The sequence below is a fragment of the Rhodamnia argentea genome, chromosome 8 (genome assembly GCF_020921035.1).
Source record: "Rhodamnia argentea isolate NSW1041297 chromosome 8, ASM2092103v1, whole genome shotgun sequence".
NCBI lineage: Eukaryota > Viridiplantae > Streptophyta > Magnoliopsida > Myrtales > Myrtaceae > Rhodamnia > Rhodamnia argentea.
The window spans coordinates 1,813,052-1,833,063 of NC_063157.1; the positions used below are offsets into that span (position 1 = coordinate 1,813,052).

The 20,012-nt window shown below is 39.9% G+C and overlaps 2 protein-coding genes across 4 annotated transcripts; both read right to left on the reverse strand.

Annotated features, from left to right (window-relative positions):
• Positions 1-1,530: 1,530 nt before the first annotated feature.
• Positions 1,531-7,770, reverse strand: LOC115731221 (DNA repair protein RadA-like). 3 transcript variants are annotated; one of them, XM_048283411.1, is made up of 15 exons: positions 6,912-7,770; positions 6,433-6,488; positions 6,240-6,298; positions 6,042-6,113; positions 5,593-5,676; positions 5,167-5,274; positions 4,766-4,828; positions 4,487-4,567; positions 4,008-4,073; positions 3,388-3,543; positions 3,004-3,081; positions 2,598-2,636; positions 2,312-2,394; positions 2,046-2,118; positions 1,531-1,916 (listed from the first exon to the last, which is right to left on the reverse strand). In XM_048283411.1, exons 1-15 carry the CDS (start codon positions 7,559-7,561, stop codon positions 1,875-1,877), a joined length of 1,710 nt encoding a protein of 569 aa, XP_048139368.1. In that variant the 5' UTR covers positions 7,562-7,770; the 3' UTR covers positions 1,531-1,874. The 3 variants fall into 3 exon arrangements, with proteins under 3 accessions (XP_048139368.1, XP_030526221.1, XP_048139367.1); XM_030670361.2 differs by having other exon boundaries at positions 1,531-1,924; positions 6,912-7,769; XM_048283410.1 differs by lacking the exon at positions 4,766-4,828 and having other exon boundaries at positions 1,531-1,924.
• Positions 7,771-8,780: 1,010 nt separating this feature from the next.
• Positions 8,781-14,256, reverse strand: LOC115737931 (receptor-like protein kinase At3g21340). Its single transcript, XM_030670359.2, has 13 exons — positions 14,187-14,256; positions 13,020-13,539; positions 12,324-12,796; positions 12,110-12,245; positions 11,844-11,915; positions 11,619-11,690; positions 11,449-11,529; positions 11,044-11,204; positions 10,357-10,595; positions 10,137-10,263; positions 9,790-9,852; positions 9,504-9,693; positions 8,781-9,309 (listed from the first exon to the last, which is right to left on the reverse strand). Exons 1-13 carry the CDS (start codon positions 14,248-14,250, stop codon positions 8,892-8,894), a joined length of 2,616 nt encoding a protein of 871 aa, XP_030526219.2. The 5' UTR covers positions 14,251-14,256; the 3' UTR covers positions 8,781-8,891.
• Between the last annotated feature and the right edge of the window lie 5,756 nt (positions 14,257-20,012).

The window sequence follows — 20,012 nt, forward strand, 5'->3', positions numbered from 1 at the left end:
CATGCTGTCATGCATATGCTAGACTTTTGACTAGAGATTGAAGCTTGGAAATATATAATAGGAGATGAAAATATGGGTTTCGAAGTATTTGAATTTAAGATCTCAAGCTCCGACACAATGTTAAAATTTTGCGGGATCACTACTAATTAAGTATTTTGAAACTATTTCCAGGATAAAAATACAAAATTGTACTTTTGAAATGATAAATGTATGGTTAAAAAAAGATGTCCTACGTAGTTGTAGGAATGTCCTCCACTCCAGCATATCCACACGTACAAAGTCTGCCTTACCTCTTTGCTGTCCAAACGCTTTCAAATTCACCCGACACGTGCACTATCCTCTCCGGCTTATGTACATTAAAAAACACATCTGCATTACTGATTTAAATTATTAGATAATAAATTTGATTAATTCGGCATTAGTCACGTTTATAACATTATCTGAAAGTCTGGAAAATATTTAGTTAACCTTTTTTTTTTGGCGTTATTATTGTGTTAACGTTGGGACTTTTGATGATTCTCAGCAATGCTTTTTGGTACACGTTTTACACGTGAAACCGTCACTATGAGATCGGTCCCCAGTGTCCTTTTTGTAACTTTGGATGGGTTCGTCACCTTCAATGACAAAAGATCCAATTATATCTGTTTTAATATAAAACCCAAAAAAAAAAAAAAAAAAAGACAAAGCATCCAACGTCAAATCAATTTGACAAAGAATATAAACTTTTTAATGTATTTTGTCCTTTTTCATGCATTTCACCCGTGCGAAATTCTATGATTTACTGATGGATGGACATTCAAATGGAAAAATCAAATGAATGGTCTATGAATTTTTGGATAATGGGTAACATAATCCCTAAACTTTTAATTCGTTTAATATAATCCCCAAAATTTAGCACAACATATAATATAATTTCTGAACTTTTAATTTGTTCAATATAGTTCCTAGACTTTTGATACAAGTTCAATTTAGTTCCTGGACAATACAAATATATCCAGGAGCTAAATTGTTCGAGAACTAAATTGAATGTATACTAAAAGTCCAGAGACTACATCGAACAAAATTAAAAGTTCAAAAATTACATTGAGCATTAAGTCAAAGTTTGGAGAACGCATTGAACAAATTAAAAATCCATAATGACATTACATATTGAGCTAAGATTCGGGAATCATTTTTGTCATTATACCTATTCAAATCACAATGCATAATAAATTTGTACGTTCTTCCATATGTCCGGTACAAAATTTCGCAACGCAGCAAGAGAAATTTACTCTTTCTTTGAATCCAACAGTCGTCGACGGATTGGAGATCCGTTCCCCAAGAATCCGCAAAAACACCCCCTTCAATTCTACCTACTCGCGTGCTTGTGTGTCGAAGCTAAGTCTTTCACTCGAAGAGCAACAGTCACGCTGAGCTTCAGGGCTTCATAGCATGATGGCCAGTACCAACACGTAGAAGCAACGAAATCGAAATCGAAATTGTGATCTCATCTGCCAGTTTTTTACACATGAATGTGCAGTAAAAGAAAAAGAAATATTGAAGACATCAAAGAGACTTACAATTTTACTTCACAGCCTAAGTTTTCCATATTCTGACATGAATGAGTGCAACCTGCGTATCATACCCACCCTTTCAAGCTCTTAACAGACATGAACTTTTCGACCACCGAACTGTGGAGACTTCAATGTGATCTGTAATTGTCACATCCCTCTGAATATGTAATGATTGATCACAAACCAATCTTGCCTCGGTCAATTTATGCGGTAAACACGGTGTTTATTACTTCCTTCAAATTCCGACACCCTACGATGACCATGTCACCAAAGGATGAACTCGCGAGAGCCTTCTCAGCTGACCTTGGGACGATACACATTTTATATCCAAGCTTTGCCACGGTGTGCACCCTCTTCTCGATTCTAGGAACCTAGAAATTACGGCATCAAATGGATTGACATGGCAAAATCAAATTGCAAAGGGGGCACAATTGCAGTTGCTTTAGTGTAATGAAATAAGTGGACTTAAAAATTTGGAAAACTGGATCTTACCACGCGAAGCTCACCACCAAGGCCAATCTCTCCAATAAAAGCAACACCGGAGGGAATGGGAAACTCAAGAAAGCTGAAGAAAGCGTAGGAAAAAGGAAAAGAGAAGGAAAGAGAAAAGAGTTTCAGGTAATGAACACCACATCAATGCACTAAATTGATTGGTGCCAGGAAAATGAAATCAATGCCATAAAAGCTCATTTTTTTAGCAGCATTGTATTTTTCGTTCATGAGAATAATAGACATCAAGAACATAACAGAGAGCGGACCTGCTGCAGATTGCTGCTGCTATGGCAAGATCACCAGACGTCTCTGTTAGTGTCACTCCACTCACCACATTTAAAAAGATGGCCTAAAGGAGGAAATATCACTTACAATTACACAAGATACTCAGAATCCTTATTTTTGTAGGTCACATTGTTCAGAAGCTCTATGTGTACGACATATTTAGTCAGATGCTAAAGTCCAGTAATATGTATAAGAGGAAGAGAGTATAGAAGTTCTGAAGGCATTAACAACTAGAAAAGAAGGTAGATAAAGTGTAATTCATCTCACATTTTCCTGAAGCTTCAAACCAGCTTGCTTCACTAAAACCTACGAAGAGCACACACAATAATAGTTAGCTTTTTACTTCCAGATTTCTCCATGCAGGGAACAGAAACTTTCAGCTCAGCTCAATAAATTAGGCCAAATGGCCTATTACCACACTTTCATGCTTCATTCTCCAGCCATTACCAAATTGCAAACAAGACACCTTTAGATTTCATGTCCATACAAGGACATACCAATTTTATAGCCTCAGTTCTTAGAACAAATAATAGAGGTGTATGTTTGGTTCATGATGCAGATTATTATGTAGAGGGATTGTTCTCGGAGATATCTCATTTCCATACAAACCAAACACCCCCCGACCCCCCGACCCCCCAAAAAAAAAAAAAAAAGAAAAACGAGTGTCACTAACCGAAATAATCATGTCTGCTCTGCTTCCTTGGATGCCATTGACCTGCCTTGAAACAGTAGAGCTTGATAAACATAAGGCCTACAGCAAAGTTACAATAGTCAGAATGAAGAAGACAATAAACAACACCACACACAGCAGAGTCAACAGCAAGGATGATGCTAGAACAGGCATTAGCATCATGGCCGAAGAAAAAATGTACATAAACTTTGTGTCTCCAAAATAAATGTTTCTGAAAAGTTCAAAATCTCGCCAAAGTAGAGTTGCTAACCTAAAGTCCATTTGGAAAGATGTACCCTCAGATACTATTTTATTATCGGGATGAGCAACTTCTTGTGTGAATGATGACTGTTGTAGGACAAAGAAAACTGATTGTGAAAAATCTACCTGAATTTCGAGAAGAAAGGTTCGAGATCCATCCATCACAACAGCAACAGCTAATCCAGCCATGACTTCTGATTCAGAATGCTCTTCACTTAACAAGATCTCACTGGGATTCAAGACAGCTTCAAGTCCCGATTGTGACATTTCAAATATGCCAAGCTACAATAGGGGAAAGGAAGATCTAAGTGTCCCAACACCTTGAGAGTTCACCTCTGCTCTATGAAATAGGGATATTTTAGCTTGCCAAAAATCTTTTAGCAAGTACACGATTGAAATTAGCAGGTATGAGAGAGAGAGAGAGAGAGAGAGAGAGCTCCAAAATGGAGCAACAGTTGCCCACAGCAAACACTTTCAAGCACATGTATCTTCTATCTACAATTGTATCAAGATGACTGGAAAAAATTTTAGAGATCAACTTGGTAATCATGATCTAGTTGTGTGCCAAAGAAAACATACAAAGCAAAGATTCGATGTCAAAGACATCTCAATAAAACAGCATTCCAAACAAAAGAACAAGTCAAAGACACGCAAAACTGCACAAAGAAAGAAAAGAAAACAGCATGAATTCCGGTTCATGTGCTAACACAGCACATTTACTGAATGAATATGACAGTGTCATATACCTCATCGGTGGAGCCAAAGCGATTTTTCACGGATCGCAGCAGACGATGGGTAGAGTGCTTCTCTCCCTAAGAATCAAGAGAGAGGTTACAATAAAATAGTGCAAAGCACTAACTTTTCAAGAAGCTTTTACGTGTAGCTTACCTAAACTAAGTATGATATGTCAATTAGAAAAGCTCTGCAGTTATTACTGAATGAAATATACAAGATCATAGCATGAAACTTTGTTCAAATGAACCATCGCTCTCCCTAAGACACAAAATCAATCTAGAAATAGCTGCTGGATATTCTTTTAGATTACCCCAACTAATTGTATGTGAAGAAAACTTGGATTGCTCAGTTGGAATCAAATCACTTCACTGAGAGCAAAAGAATGCATTAAACAACTCTAGAAGACCTAAAATGAGATGCTACAGTTACGCCACAGCTACAGAAAATCCACTATCAATACTACAAAAGAAATGTTGATAAAGGTACCAACTTCAAGATACAAAACGACATCCACAATGTGCTCCAGAACTCTGGGACCAGCTATTTCTCCAGATTTTGTCACATGTCCAATCTGAAACATACAATCAACAAAAGTGGACTCGCATAAGCAAAATCTTCTAGAAAGATTGGTACAGCAACTAGAATATCACTGAGACACCAAAGACGCATGGGCTCACATAAATGATGTAATGTCTTATAGGAATAGTCCAAATCTTTAGGTAATTTACCACGTACAAAACAAATGATGAGACTAAAAAACTTCGAATACCAATAGAACAGGAATGTTCGTCTTCTTTGCAAAACGAAGCAATGCTGATGTACATTCTTTCACCTGCCACACATCAATGTCAAGATCAATCACACATTTGCCATCAGTGCATTTATAAAGATAGTGAAGATGAAGAAATCAATCAGTACTCTTAAATATTGGGTAAAGTTGGTTGGTTGACCAATAACATTGCTCAGAAAAGCTCACTCGAATATGCAACAGCGACCACATGCTAGTAAATACCGGTCAATCTCACAAGAGAAGTGAAAAAGCTATGGGCAAAAGAATTTTTGGCAACACGAGATCACTCAACAAATTAAAGTGTCTTAAACTCAATCAGTAATCTCCTGAATTCAGATCCATTTTTGCCTCTTGCAAGGGGGAGATTGCAAAGATGTTACCTGTGAGAGACCTCCAGCACTTCCAGCCACTCCTTTGAGATAAACTGTCTGAATTGAATCAACAATCAAAGCTCGAGGTGCAAGAACCTGAATTTTTTCTAGTATGTCCTGCAGAACAAAACACATGTCAGACCTCACACAGAGCAAATGCATAATCAGCACTCTTGAATTTGCGACAGATCTGGTCTTTTGTATATCCAAACAGAGAGAAATTTTTGAATGTAGACAACCCATAAAAAGGTTCCTTTAATAAGCATGTGTTTCAGTAGTTTTCTAAGGAATTATCATTTCCATTGAACCTTGGGAACCTGATGGCAGCTCAAGGATTCGATCCGATTTACACATGAAAAATCAGGACAAAACTGTGAACGCAATTTGAGAGGTATAAATAAGTGCTCAATGCAAAATTCCTGACTTTGCACTCACCTCAATATCAGTGCTTGAGTACAAATACAGTTCTTCAGTGCCAATGCCTAGACGGTCAGCTCTGCTTCCAATTTGCTCCACACTCTACCACAAAATCAAGGAGAGTCCACAGAAGGGGAAAAGGTAGATTGCAAGTGCAATATGATAATGTCATATACAGGCTGGCCACAAAAAAGATAAGCAACACATACAGCAGATGCCTATCAGAGATAATCCATACGTTCATTATGTAATGTAGCTTTCTATCAACACTCCTCCAGTGAAATTGACTCATGGCCAAATGATAGGGTACAAGCCAGAGAAAGCCTAAGACAGAAATTGTGGAAGAGCCTATATTTACAAACAAGAAAAAATCGTCCGAGAAGCTATAACAAATTTGATTTGGCAACAAGAATGAATATGCATGACAGCAAAGACAAGCAGCAGGCTAAAATGACAACTTAATTTACCTCTTCCCCAGAGACATATACTACTGGAGCCGATCTTCCAAGATCATGCCCTTCAGCAATCATTGCAGCCATCTTCCAATAGAAAAATATTAGTATAGGAGATGGACAAGGTAGCGCTCAATGGTTAGACAGGGAAATAGATATATAGAGAACTAAACATATTTTATGAATGTTTAACGTATCCTTGAAGTACACTACCTGCAGCAACAGGGTACTCTTGCCAACACCAGGATCACCTCCCACCAAAATCAAGGAACCTTTAGAGCCACAATGCAGCAAAATCAATAGCTTTGACAAAATTAAATTCTTCAAAACTTCCATAGATCTCAAGTGCAAGTTCTATTACAGCAGCAGATACATGGAGACCATACAGCAAAAAAGTAGGTCAAACCTGGCACGAGACCACCACCTAGCACTCTTGAAATCTCCTCTCCAAAGGGTCCATACCTAAATATCAAGAACCCTAAGAGATTATATACTCAACGGAATTTGGGCGACACACATGTTTTTTCCATAATTAATTAATAGAAGTACTAATGTGTTAGAATAACCAGCATGTATGGTTTCATCAAGGTGGACAACAGATTGTCATCAGGACCAAAAGTCATATCTTCACTCTCATATTGCTAAAAAAAAAAAGAAAAATACTATCATTCCAGCAAAATTTCATCAGAAAATTTCAGAATCACCATGTAACGCTCTATGATCCAACTCCTAGAAAGATGTTTCGAAATGAAACGTGTCAAATGTAAATAAGACAAAAAAATCAACTAAACAACAACTTTCTTCAACTATTTATCTTTCTGTAGCAGCTGCATATAGGGTCCAAAGATAACCAGTCAATAATTTCCAAGAACAGAACAAACTTACAGAGAAATCCGCCACTCTAACTGATTCAACCCCCTATTCACATCCGTCAACCGCAGTGGCCGCACCTCGCCAGCCCGCTGCGGCAGCCAAGTCCTCACCACATTCTCCGACACCTCGAAACCCCTCACTTTCTCACTCCCGCCGCCATTTTCCTCCACCGTGAACTGCTTCATCGTCCCGGCGCTACGGCATGACCTGCAAGAACCCCACCATTGTCCATCCGTGTACCCGCAATTCGAACAAACCCAACAACCTCGCTTCTTCCCCTTCTTACTACTCCCAGTATAAGAACTCCTACCACCCCCAAAATGCCTCCTTTCTTCGAAAATTTCGCCATTCCCACTTCTTGCTTCATTCTCAGGACCCGCCCCTGCTTCCCTGCCACTGCTTCTGACCCAGCGGGTGGCAGGGTCGTAGATATTATCAACAGTGGGGGCAGTGTCGCTCGTCTCTGACTCAGAGCTCGAGGACGAGGACGCGAGACTGGGCTCTTGAGAGAGAAGGCGCTGATTTGTGGAGTGAATACCGCGACAGAAGCGGGGGTTTTGGAGGGGCTTGAAGAAGGCGAGGGATTTGGGGTTAGAGGTGGGAGTGAGGAGGTGTTTGTGGGTGTAGAGTGTTCTCAAAGATCTCATTTCCGATGCTTGCATGACATGAAAAGAGCGCGCGAGAATCTCAGAAAGGCGGAATCTTTAGGGCTTGTTAGCTGAGTACAGAGCGAGAGGAGGACGAAGGAGTCAGCACAGAACCCCGCGAAGTTCAAAAGACAGGGGAGCTTCGGACAGGTATAGGTGGAGACAGTCGAGAGTCAGAGGATCGTCAGGTCCATGGCTCTTGTCTTTGTTTTCCCGAAACGATAAAAGATAAATTATAAGTGAGTCAGATTATTGAATTATGCCAAACACTCCAATTTTCCTGTTGCAATTCCCGTTTTGTCGTCTCATTTATACTAATCATACAAAGTAAAGAAAACTCTAATTCTTATAATTCTATATTATTTCATTCATCGGAAAATTTGAATCGTTTGAGTGACTTTCTTGAAAGAATTACAAATCTCGCAATATGCTTCTCTTTCATTTTTTATTTAGACAATATCTTTATAGACTCTAATCAATTCATTATTTGATGGTTCGAGTTTCTCGTATTAAGGTGGCTTAATTAAATAACAAGAGAGTTCCTTCTCACTTGATTTTTTTGGGAAACACGTAACCCGTGTGCACATTTACTAGATTACACGACATGTGGTAAAAAGGTTCGTTAGACTACTCGGCTTATCGATATAAGCAATTTTCATTTTGATCTAGTTTATGGCCTATTAGGAGTAGAAGGCGCTCTGGTGGGATCCTCGCGGGCTAATAGTTTTCATTTCACATCTCATGGAAAAACCCTTTTCGCTCCGCGTTCAAAAAAGGCGCAACGGCCAACAATAATTCATCAAACATGAACTCTCGTGGGATATTTTCACAGACATGAATCCAAACCAGGTACCTTGCCAAGGGATATATATCAAGCTCCAGAGAAGTCAAGCGTACCGTTCAGCTCCAACAGCTTGCTGGTCCATGTTCAGCCTCTCGTTCGCACGACCCTGCTGTCTCGACTAGTTTCCGAGCAGATGCTGTGATGCTCTCCAGTCTCCATATGGGCTAAGTACTTAGCTGGTTGTGGTTGGCAAAGATTGTCCAAAGATGAATCTGTTTTATAAAACAGATAGTACTACAATGAAGGAAATTCATTTTTCCTCTGTCTCGTTATACAGGTGTTCACATGGATAACTGAGAAAGGCTAGCTCTCAACATCTCCATAACTGTACAGTTTGTAACCTTATAAAGAGGTGCCAGAGTGTGAATTGAACTCAACAATGACAATTTAAGGTCACAAGCTTAGACTGTGTACTTAAGTTTTCAAATCTGTAGGATCCAATAAATAATCCACAACTTATACAAGGAATCTGAACATGATAACCTTATGTATGGAGTATAGTTAACGCGCATCCGGAGCAATGTCAAGCTCACTTGTTGCCATCTCAGAAGACTCACTTCTGCTCTTACTAGTTCCCATTCTTTGGCTTCTTCCTGAACCCATCTCTGCCATCAAGCATTCTTTTAGTTCTGACAGAACATGGTTTATGTCCGGCCTTTGGACCGCCGTTGTCGGCACACACGACATGGCTATTTCCACTGTTTTCCATGCAGAACCAATGTTATAGTGGCCATTTAACCTTGGATCGACAATGCTTTGGATGTCCCCTCTTTCTATAAGTGGAGTTACCCAGAGAAGTATGTGTATGCTGCCCTCTGGACTTCTTATAACGGCGGGGTGGCCAGTGATTAACTCGAATAAAACTATGCCAAAGCTGTACACGTCGCTCTTCTTCCTCAAGTTTCCCGATGTATGAAACCTGAGGATTCGAAAGGAATTGTTGCTTTGATTAGTACAATAATAGCTGAAACTGCCTTTAACAAACGTACTTACATATGTAAATCCAACATAAACATGTACGAATAGATGTATGGGCCTCTCTGCTGTTCTAAATTAGTACAATTATTCGTTTTCCTAAGTGGAATAGTCTCAAAGATGTTTCGAGTCACTTACTCCGGATCGAGATAACCAGGCGTTCCCGCTGGGCAAGTCGAAATATGAGAATCATGCTCTGTTAGAAATGCCTTCGATAATCCAAAATCAGCAATCTTTGCTTGCATATTTTCGTTTAGTAAAATATTGGGCGTTTTTAAATCTCTGTGGACAATGGGAGGTTTGCAGCCATTATGCAGGTACTCCAACCCTGCACCACCAACAAAATGGAAAACTTAATGAAATGTATAATGTAGCTCAACTTATGGAACCGAGAGCAAAGATTTCATCAATCTACTTTATGTACCTTGAGCTGCATCGATTGCGATTCGTAATCTCTGGCTCCAACTCAAAACATTAGGGCTGCGTGCTGCTCGAAAGTAGAGAAATAAGGAGTATTCCAACCATGAAAGATGTAAAAGCCCGTTCACTATCGTATTTATTAGCTGAGAAAGATAATTTCATCTCCATTAATTTCATCTCCATGGTGCTTTTAATGAGTATGTAACTTGACCGATTAATGCAAAAGCCTGAACTATCAAAGAACAGTGTCAAGATACAATATATCTCGACACATGTCGTGCTGTCATATAGTGAGAGCCTAAAGAGATGCTTTATCCGTTTAGAATTAGTAAAAGGAAACATCAGACGAACCTGACAAATGTTGCTGTACATTTCCATTGGACATGAATTCGTAAATCAGCGCCACGTTTTCCAATTCTTCGCAATATCCAATAAGTGAAACCAGATTTTTATGGTGAACGACCATTAGGAGTTGCGCCTGCACATCAAGGTATCAGAGCTTGTTATTGGTAGAACACCTAGAAGACCGAAAACACGCCACAGCGGCTCTAGTTGCACTAATGTCTCAAACCTCTGTGTGGAACTCCTTGTAGCCTTGCTTTGATGAACGAGATAACAATTTTACCGCGACTTGAGTGCCATCATCAAGTGTGCCAAAGTAGACTTTCCCAAATCCTCCCTCTCCAATTACTGCTCTAAAATTATCAGTAATTCTTGTAACCTCAGTGGATGTAAAAGGTCGATTTTTTGACAGCCTTAATTTCCCAGTAGATCCTCCAGAAGTGGTGGGAGTAGTAATAGCAGCAACATCTGGAGAGATGAAAAGGCAATTAAGTAACCTGAGCAGTATCGGGTCATGATCTTCGGTCTGATATCATATGCCTTCACTGCAAAAGAAACCTTCTTGAAGAAGTAAGTGACTGTGTTATGAAAAACAAACCAGAAAGATTGAAGCGAGTTACCTCAACCAAATGAAGCATGCCCAGAAATGTATTTATTAAAATGACTTGTGGGTAAGTGTTGTTGCAAGTATGATGTCATTAACCAATAGCTTGTGCATATTTTTTGAACATGAAACAGTGATTAATATGGAAACATGATTTCGTGAGTGAGATCAAGTCGGTGTGTCATGTTCACTTTTTCCAGGTCCAATTGCGGAAAGGGCCATGAGCAATTGGACCAGTTAACCATTTTGGAGTTCAAAATCACATGTAGCACTTATGGTTTTCCTTGCACAAGCAATATGCAAAAGAGTTACTTTGGATCTGTCTTCTTCTGATTATCCACAATACTGCAAGAGCTCCCAATATAAAGACCAGAACAGCTGCAACTGAAGCGGTGATTGGAGCAATTTTCTTTGGCTTAACATTGCTGGTCTGACAATTGTCTGATTGGCAAAGATCTGGATTTCCATCTATGCTGTCAAAAATCGTTGATAGTACATGTCAATGCTGAAAGATTAATGCATGAATTCATGGACATTCCACTTTCAGTAAGTATTACATACACATGTTGATCAAAATGAAAACTAGAAAAAGGAAAGTATTTCTTCTTTTTCATCCTTCAGTGTGAGCAGCTACTTACAGAACGAAGAAACAGATTGTGCAGATATTAATAAGCAATTAAAAAATGTAGAGTTACAATAGTGTGATAATGAGCGAACCGTAGTAGCACCGAGCCATCTGCCTTCTTCTTCAAGAGGGTTTGAGGAACAGAGCCATTCAAGTTGTTTCCACTTAGATTACTGCAAGTATTCATACTTGGAATTTGATAGCCATTCACGCGAGCTATTTAACCACACATAAGCTTTCCATTAGAAGCTCAGTAACTCACAGAACTTTCAAGCTCGGCATTTGTGCTAAAAAGTCGGGAACAGACCCAGTTAGCGAATTGTTGGACAAATCCCTGTAATTAAGCCAAAAAAGTAGTAAGAAACTTCATATAATGAACATCATGCTCATGCTAAAGTAATCTGTCGCTTTTTTGGGCTTAGTGTTGTGTATTCTGTTTCTGTGCAAACTAAGTAAACAATATGCAAGAAAGACTGCTAATACATACAGGGATACAACTGCTGTCAAATTAGAGATTGATGTAGCTATCAGTCCTTTCAGTCCACTAGAGCTCAGGTTCCTGCACATCAGCACAGCATCTAACACGATTAGAGTAAAATCCCTCCGCTTAAAACTTCTAACATGGAAAGCATTGATTTAGAGACTTCATTTTCGAAATCATTCCTCTTGTTGCATGAAGAAAACTTATCCTTCAAGACTTGTGGTGTTCCAATGCAGCCTGCTGTCAGAGAAAATATGTTTTTGTGGACTTACAATGAGACGATTCTTGGAGAACTATCAGAGCTACAATTCAGTCCGCTCCATGAGTACTGTGCAGGAATGCATGGATCCCCCTGCCAGCTAGCTCTGATCACCCCATATGTTTTCTTGATGTCATACATGGCGTTGACTAAATCACCAGATAAAGAACTCCGATCATAAGGAAATCAAAGAGTATTCGTAAGTAAGAGCTTAGATATATACATACAGTCATCGACAAAAATCGGTGTATTTGGAAGCTGGACCACATTGAAATACTCGACGGCATTTAGGAGAGGTGGCAGACTAGACCGGGCCGTCGCATTAATAGTCAAGTTCAAATCACGTCCACTTACGGGCAATGAGGCTATGGTCACTGGCTTTAGGTTCTCAAGCAAGACGGTTTCCACAAATTCATCTTGTACATATACTGCAAGTTCTCTGAATAGGCCCTTTTGCAGTTGCAATTCCACAAAGTGAAAGTATATACACCAGACAGTAGTGGAATTGTCTGAAGTCCCGAACAGATTCAAAGGAACGGTGACATTTTGTACTTGTGTGGCCGTCATCAAAACTTCAGGCGGCACTTTATAGGCATCATTACTTGTACTTGTCAGGATGGCCGTCGTGTTGCTGACTGACGACTGACTTCCACTATAAGTCTCACCGGTCCAGAAGCGATCATACACATCTTGTGGATGCCTATTCATGCCAACGCCAATCAAACGATCATAGCAGTAAGTGCAAGATGATGAACAAGCCGACACAAATTGGTTTCGGAATAACAGCACGTTTAATATTGTTCACGCTGTTGCATAATGTGAAAACATATGTCTAGTCAAATGCGAATACACGAACGCGTCATTTACAAATTGATGAATTTGGTCAACATCCGAATATCACAGGCAATAAGAAGGAAAATCACCTGTAGCTGTCTGTGCTCCCTAAATTATATTTCCCATAGGTTACAAGTGCACCAGAATTGATCTGGTAAGTTGAGTTATCCAGCAACCGCAACTCGAGAGCCGATATGAATGGATCTCCCGAGCCGGTATTCACCAGGCAAACTTGAATGTAATCTCTTGGAGGAGTGTAAACAATCTCTTTGTATGTCCAGGACGAAGACTTCACCGGGCACAAATAGTTACCATCAACATGAAGGTCAAATGCCGGGGTTTGATTCTTGCCATCATAATCCCCATAAAAAAAAATAGCCCTGACTGAATATGTGTTGCCCTTCCCTGCATCTGGCATTAATGTGTAACAATTCCTTGTTCCGTTGGGGAAAGCCCTGAGAGTATTTGATTGTTGGTCTTTGGATTGGTAGAGGGTAGACACCTGCATGTTTGTTCCAGAATCTACAAATCCCGCATCGGCCTTGTAGTATATGTCGAGCTTATCATCATAATAATCATTAGGTGCCCCGCAATCAATGCTTATGAAACCTAAGCCGATGTGAAATCAGAGATTGTAACTACTCTTCACAATTCATCAAATCGAAATATGAACAGTGTTCTAAATATTCTTGATTCTTTGCAAGGTCCCTTAAACTTTTTTTGTTGCATTTTTTTTTTAACAGCCGCATCAACTAGATAGATATTTCAGCAACGAAGATTGCGTCTGTAGGAATTGGCTGATAAATAGTAAGTTGAAAAGAAGTTGTGCTGTAGGACGGATGGCAAAGGCACGGGTGAAAAGCTCGAAAAAAGTGACGTCATTTGCAAATATAAAGTAAGCTAGAGGACGATACACTGCTATAAATATTTTCTGGAGAATCTCAAACGGCCTTAACTTTGCTAAATTCCTCAATTTTAGCTCAAAAGATTGCTCTACGTAGCTTTAAAACCGTTAAAATTTCTTGAGCTGGACCCGGCCTAAATACTAGGCGCTCATTTTTGAAATCAGAGTGGAGCATGACTATGTTTGGTCTTCTGCTTGAAAGGTCGATCACTAACGGGGAGAAAGGTAGGCAACTGGATCATCACTGTGCCCTTTCCTAGAATCCGTTTTCTTATGTCTCAAACTCTTCACAATTCAACCATCACTATGCGCGCAAGCTAGAGAGAAAGAGAGAGACAGACAGGGAGAGAACCTGGATTTTGTTGCCCATGAGCGACAACTCCTAGAGCTAGACAACCAATCAAGACATGCAGCATCTTCAGCATCTTTCCTGGCATGTCAAACCATCTCCGTCTTGGAGATAGAGAGAGAGAGAGAGAGAGAGAGATTTTTAAGTACATGGCCAAATGAAGCATAGCTAGAGCCATTACTATAGACTGGGTGTGCTGTCTTGCACATCCATTGGCTTATACACAAGCTTGACCTGGTACTGATTTTGTCATATTGCTTTGGGTATCCTTGCAGATGCTGATGGGAGCACCAATGTTTCTAAGCTCACATAATACAGCTCTAAAATATAGCCAATGTTCATAAATATATCAAGAAAATAAAGCTAAACCAGGGTTTTTGAGAGAAATTAGGGGAGGGTGAGGACGAAACATGAAAAGGACATTGGGTGTCTCTTACATCAATTGATATGTATAGGAAGTCGCTTTGTTAGAATAAGTCATGCGAGTGCGTGAAGGCCAATATATATTGGAAAATTGATTATGTAACAGTCTTTGGGGGACTGTAAGACTAATAGTCTTATGTCGCCAGATTTGGTGAGGGCACCGACTCGACCCCGTGGGTGGCAAGGGCTTCATGGCCCTTACCCGGAGGCGGCGGGGGTCGTTGATCCTCTCCCAAGGGTCAGCAGCATCGCCGGCACATTGAAGAAAAAAAGAAAGATAGAAAAGAAAAGAATAAATTATAAACAGAGCAGTAAAATTTTTATGTATACATTTTAAATTAGAAAATGGCCCCAATTAGCACTGGCCATGCCACGTAGGTAGCTGGCGCTAACTAGATTGCCATGACAGGGATTTCCAACAGGAATTTTAAATTTTTTGAAAGGTTTAGGATTAACATGGCAAAACCTCAACACGTTTAGGGCTAAAATGAGCACAATAGAAATGCTTATGATTCCGGACAAAAAAAAAAAGAAATGGAAAATTATCAAAATGATCAAGACTAAATTGGCACAATTGAAAGTTTAGGATTGAATTGACTGCCATATAATATGTTTAGGACTTTTTGGACAATTTTTCATAAAATGACATGTGTCCCCATAATTTAGAGTAATGACAATACCAAAATTTTATGTTACATTATAAACCGTGTGATGTAGATATTATTGGGGTACATCATCGATTCATGTTTAGTGACGACGTTAAACTGTGGTTGGCCATGGTTAAATAGGGAAATAAGTTTGCCTGAGTATATGGGCCGAGTTTATCAGTTTCCACGATCAAGCAACACTCTCTTCATGTCATCTGGCAATCACCTCTTTTTCGGACGATCGATTCTTCTCACAATAACAAACTATTTCAATGGAGCAATTTGCAGTAGCTCGTCCAATCTGCAAACTTCCAGATGACGCCAAATTAAGTTTTCCATATTGTCAATTCGAGTCCTCGTCAGATTGGTGGCGACTCTTTTGTGAAGAGTGTACGTAGGCAAGTATTTGTTGTGACGTTGACGCAGACTAGTTCCATGAAAGGAAATTGCAAAGTTCTTTGAAAATATACCGTAAGATTAAAGTCTGGGCACCATCAATGATAAGATGCTGCCAACAGATGGATTTTTGACTTAATCAACTAAAGGAACATATTGTTGGTTTAAGTCAACAATCGCATACTTAATGCAACGACCCAACTCGACGAGGGCGGAGATGGTCGCCGGGGTTAAACGGCCTAGATAAGGAGCAGCTCCTGATATGCTTCTAGGATGACGAAGGGGACATGAATGAATTAAATGTGTATCGAACAAGAGGAGAGCGATTCTAGAATATATATCTGAAAACTTGAATTAACTCATAGAGACGCCTTTTGACGTAATGGCAATACTTAGCTTTGGTACTCCAATATCAGCATAAACTAAGAAAAAACAAAGGAGAAAAAAAAAAAAAACGACAAACGAGGAAGGAGGCTCGAAGATTGCATGTTTGACATGCTTTTGTTGCTTCCGGTCAAACCTGTTCGTTAATCGCTTTGAAAACTTTGGTCCGAACTTTGTTCTGACTTAAACCCCGTTGAGGCAAACTTGCGTGCCCCACCTTCGGCTTTTGTCCTCGCATCGAATTCACAAATGAGAGCGCGAACATGAGGAGCCTGATACGCATTGGGCGCATTCACATGCATCAAGCGGATCGATCGGTGCGGTTCATACCGATATCAAAGCAAACACGCCGGCGCACGCGTGTAGCTTGAGAGGGTGCGAGACGAGGGCATAGAATTATCTGAGTAATCGGTCCGGCGACATGTCAATAAATCAAGTATGTGACCCCGGAGTTTGACTCCGTGATGAAATTTCTTTAACCAAAAGGGGTTCGCCGATTTTTCTTAAAATAGATAGGTTCTATGGTGATTATAGGTAGGAAATATCAAAAGTAGATAAGAGAATAACTTCACTTCAAACGGAACTTAATGTACACAAACAGTGCCAGTATTTAATAGATGACAAAATCTGCGGAAGTAATCATGTCAAACAGAAACAAACGTACACATACTATGCCGCAAGTTAGTCAACGACAAATCCTGAGAACATGAAGATGCAACTTCGGATTTTATTGATGACAATGCATGTAGGATATACAGCAAAGATATACGCCAAAAAACACGCCGAAAATTAGAAGATAGCATGTTCGTTCGTCCGTTGGTTCGGGGCAGGGGGGGGTGGTTTGTGTGTTTTGTTCTCCAGTAATTGAGGACTAGTTTTTATGGTGCCTATGACATGATCCGCTCGAGAGTATTTCTTCTGCAGTTTTAGCCATGCTTCCATATCTCCAAGAATCTCGATCTCATCATGCTAGTTTCCATGGTTATATTAGTGCTGTTTACTCTTTTTATTGGAGATGTAGGAATTTTCTTTCCTTTTAATCAAGAAAGAATTCATTTGGATATATTATCCAAATTGTTCAATCCTCATAAACCATTTACATTAGAATTCAAATAATTCTGTGGATTGGTATGAATTTGTGACAAATGCAAGTTTATTGGTGCCTCGGTCGCCGAAGCCAATGCCCTTGCCCTGGTGCTTGAGACTAGGTCCATCAAGGTTCGGCCTTAGACCCCAATGCCCATGCTTGGGTCCTCGGTGCTTGGGCCTGGGTCCGTCCAAGCCGGGGTCCTCGATGCCCATGCCCATGTCACTACCCTCGGGAATGAGTCCATCGAGGTCAGGCCTGGGACCTCGGCACAAATGCCCATTCCTTGTCCATAGAGGCCAATCCCATGATCCCAACTCTCGCCTAGTTCCATCGAGGCCAAGCCCCGATCCATCAAGGTTGGGCCAAGGACCTTGATGCTCGTGCCCGGGGCCCAAACACCCATGCCTACATCCATTGAGATCAGACTCAAGACTCCGCCATCAGAATCGAGTCCTTGATTTGCCTTGCACAAGTCTCTAATGCTTGAATACTGTAGGTCTCGTTAGGAAAATCAAATCAGATTTTCATTTGTAAACAATGAAAAATACTTTTAAGTTCATTTTCAGATTTTCAGTCAAACATCAGAAAATATTGTCATTTCTTGAAAAATATTTTTCAGAAATGTCACATTTTAATAAATGAAGTCTAAGTACTTTTTGTTTTTGCTTTGCTCTTGTTGAAGTGTATAGCATTCCTAGTACCATTAGGAAAGCTTCTCAAGTTCTTCGATTGGTGCATGTTGCTGTAGACGAGGTTACAAGGGACTTGAATTAACTGTCCGGAGCCTGCATATCTGGTGTCTGTCTTGTAGGATGCTTCAAGAATATTGTCGTGGTAATCATTTGATGTTGTCAAAGAAGAGTTGTCCAAAAATCTTAAATTTATTGTACGATTAATTCAATTCTAAACTTTTTAATTATGTCAACTTAATCTTAAACTTTTGACAGGTTCCTAATGTAGTCATTCCACCCAAATTTAACAGAAAGAAGGTAACTTATTTTCATAATTATATCCAATTATATCCGTTTAATTTAAAAAAGAAAAAGAAAACAAAGAATCCAACCTCAATTCAATCTGACAAAGAAGGTAATTTTTTCCTCATGTTTTTTGTCCCCTTTTTCGTTCCGAAAAACACGTGATCCATACATTTGACCTTTATGAAATTTGTATAATTTACTGATGGTTGCATAATCAAATCATAACGCGTCATAATTCCGTACATTCTTTCCTAGCTTCTATATATAATCTCATAATACAACATGCGGAATTCACTATTTTTTTTAATCCAACGGTCAAAAAAGACATTGGAGATAATCAAAAAAATTACTTACAGTTTTAACCTCACAATTTTTTTTTTAATCTTCTGATATAGAGGAGCGCAACCTGCATATCAAAACACACCCTTTCAAGCTCTTACCAGAAGACATGACCTTTTCGACCAAGTGAGCGTGGAGACTTCACAATGTGATCTGTTCTTGTCACATCCCTCTTGATATGCAAAGATTGATCGCGGACCAATAGCGCCTCGGTCATCATATTGGGGAAACACGGTGTCTGCGACTTCCTTCAGATTCTGACACTCTACGATGACCATGCCATCAAGGGCTGAATCCGCCAGATCATTCTCAGCTGATCTTGGGACGATGCTCATTTCATATCCAAGCTTTGCCACAGTGTTCACCCTCTTCTTCATTCTAGGAACCTAGAAGTTGCGGCATCAAACTTAATGACATGGAAAAATCAAATTGCAAAGGGGGCTTTAGGGAAATGCAGTGTGTCTACTCAAACATTTGGAAACTCGATCTTACCATGCGAAGCTAGCTGCCGAGGCCAATCTCTCCAATGAAAGCAACGCCAGAGGGAATGGGAAACTCGAGATAGCTAAAGGGAAGGGCGTTAAAATGCAGAAGGGAAGGAAACAAAAGGATGTTATGTTAATGGACGACGCATCAATTCATTCAATTGTTTAGTGTCAGGAAAGCGAAATCAACGCCATAAAAGCGATGACAGAGAGAAGCACCTGCTGCAGATTGCTGCTGCTATAGCAAGATCGCCAGCCGTCTCTGTTAGCGTCACTCCACCCACCACATTTAGAAAAATGGCCTAGACTTGGAAATAGTATTGAATTAGTGAAAGCATAAACAACTAAATAAGCTTAATCTACTCACATTGCTTTGAAGCTTTAAACCAGCTTGCTTCACTATAATCCACGAAGAGCACAGGCGACAATGGTTAGCTTTTACTTCCTGATTGCTCCATGCAGGGGATAGAAACTTTCAGCTCAGTTCAATAAATTAGGCCAAATGGCCAATTACCACACAAGCACATACAAATTTCATAGCCTCGGCTCCTGGCCTCCGATAATAAAGACACGTGTTTGGTTTATGATGCAGCTTCTTATGTAGAGGCGTTGTTCTCCTAGATATACCATTTTCAAACCCAAAATGAAAAAGAAGAAGACACAAGAAAAACAGAGTATCACTAACCACAACAATCACGTCTGCTCTGCTTCGTTTGATGCCATTGACCTGCCCTGAAATTATTGAGCTTGGCGGTGATAGTAAACATAAAGCCTACAGCGAAGTCACCGTAGTCAGAATGAAGACGACAAGAAATAACACCACAGGGCAGAGTCAACAGCAAGGATGATGCTGGGAACAGGCATTAGCATCGTGGCTGAAGAAAACATGTACTTAAAACTTCGCCTCTCCAAAATAAATGATTCCGGAAAGTTCAGATCTCCCCAAAGTAGATTTGCTAACCTAAAGTCCATTCGGAAAGATGGACCCTAGGGATATTATACAAAGAATCTGGTTGTGGTTGGCAAAGATCGGCAAAAGACGACTTTGCTTTTATAAAACAGCTAGTAGAACAATGAAACAAGTTCAT

Excerpts from the sequence above, each read along its gene's own strand:
- LOC115731221 (XM_030670361.2), bottom strand. The coding sequence starts at position 7,561 with ATGCAAGCATCGGAAATGAGATCTTTGAGAACACTCTACACCCACAAA. Across the intron at positions 5,275-5,592 it reads ACTCAAGCACTGATATTGAG|GACATACTAGAAAAAATTCA; the intron begins GTGAGTGCAAAG and ends TTTGTTCTGCAG. Across the intron at positions 4,568-4,765 it reads CGAACATTCCTGTTCTATTG|ATTGGACATGTGACAAAATC; the intron begins GTATTCGAAGTT and ends TGTATGTTTCAG.
- LOC115737931 (XM_030670359.2), bottom strand. The coding sequence starts at position 14,250 with ATGCTGCATGTCTTGATTGGTTGTCTAGCTCTAGGAGTTGTCGCTCAT. Across the intron at positions 12,246-12,323 it reads ACCGATTTTTGTCGATGACT|TCAACGCCATGTATGACATC; the intron begins GTATGTATATAT and ends CTGGTGATTTAG. Across the intron at positions 9,310-9,503 it reads CCTGGTTATCTCGATCCGGA|GTTTCATACATCGGGAAACT; the intron begins GTAAGTGACTCG and ends TCGAATCCTCAG.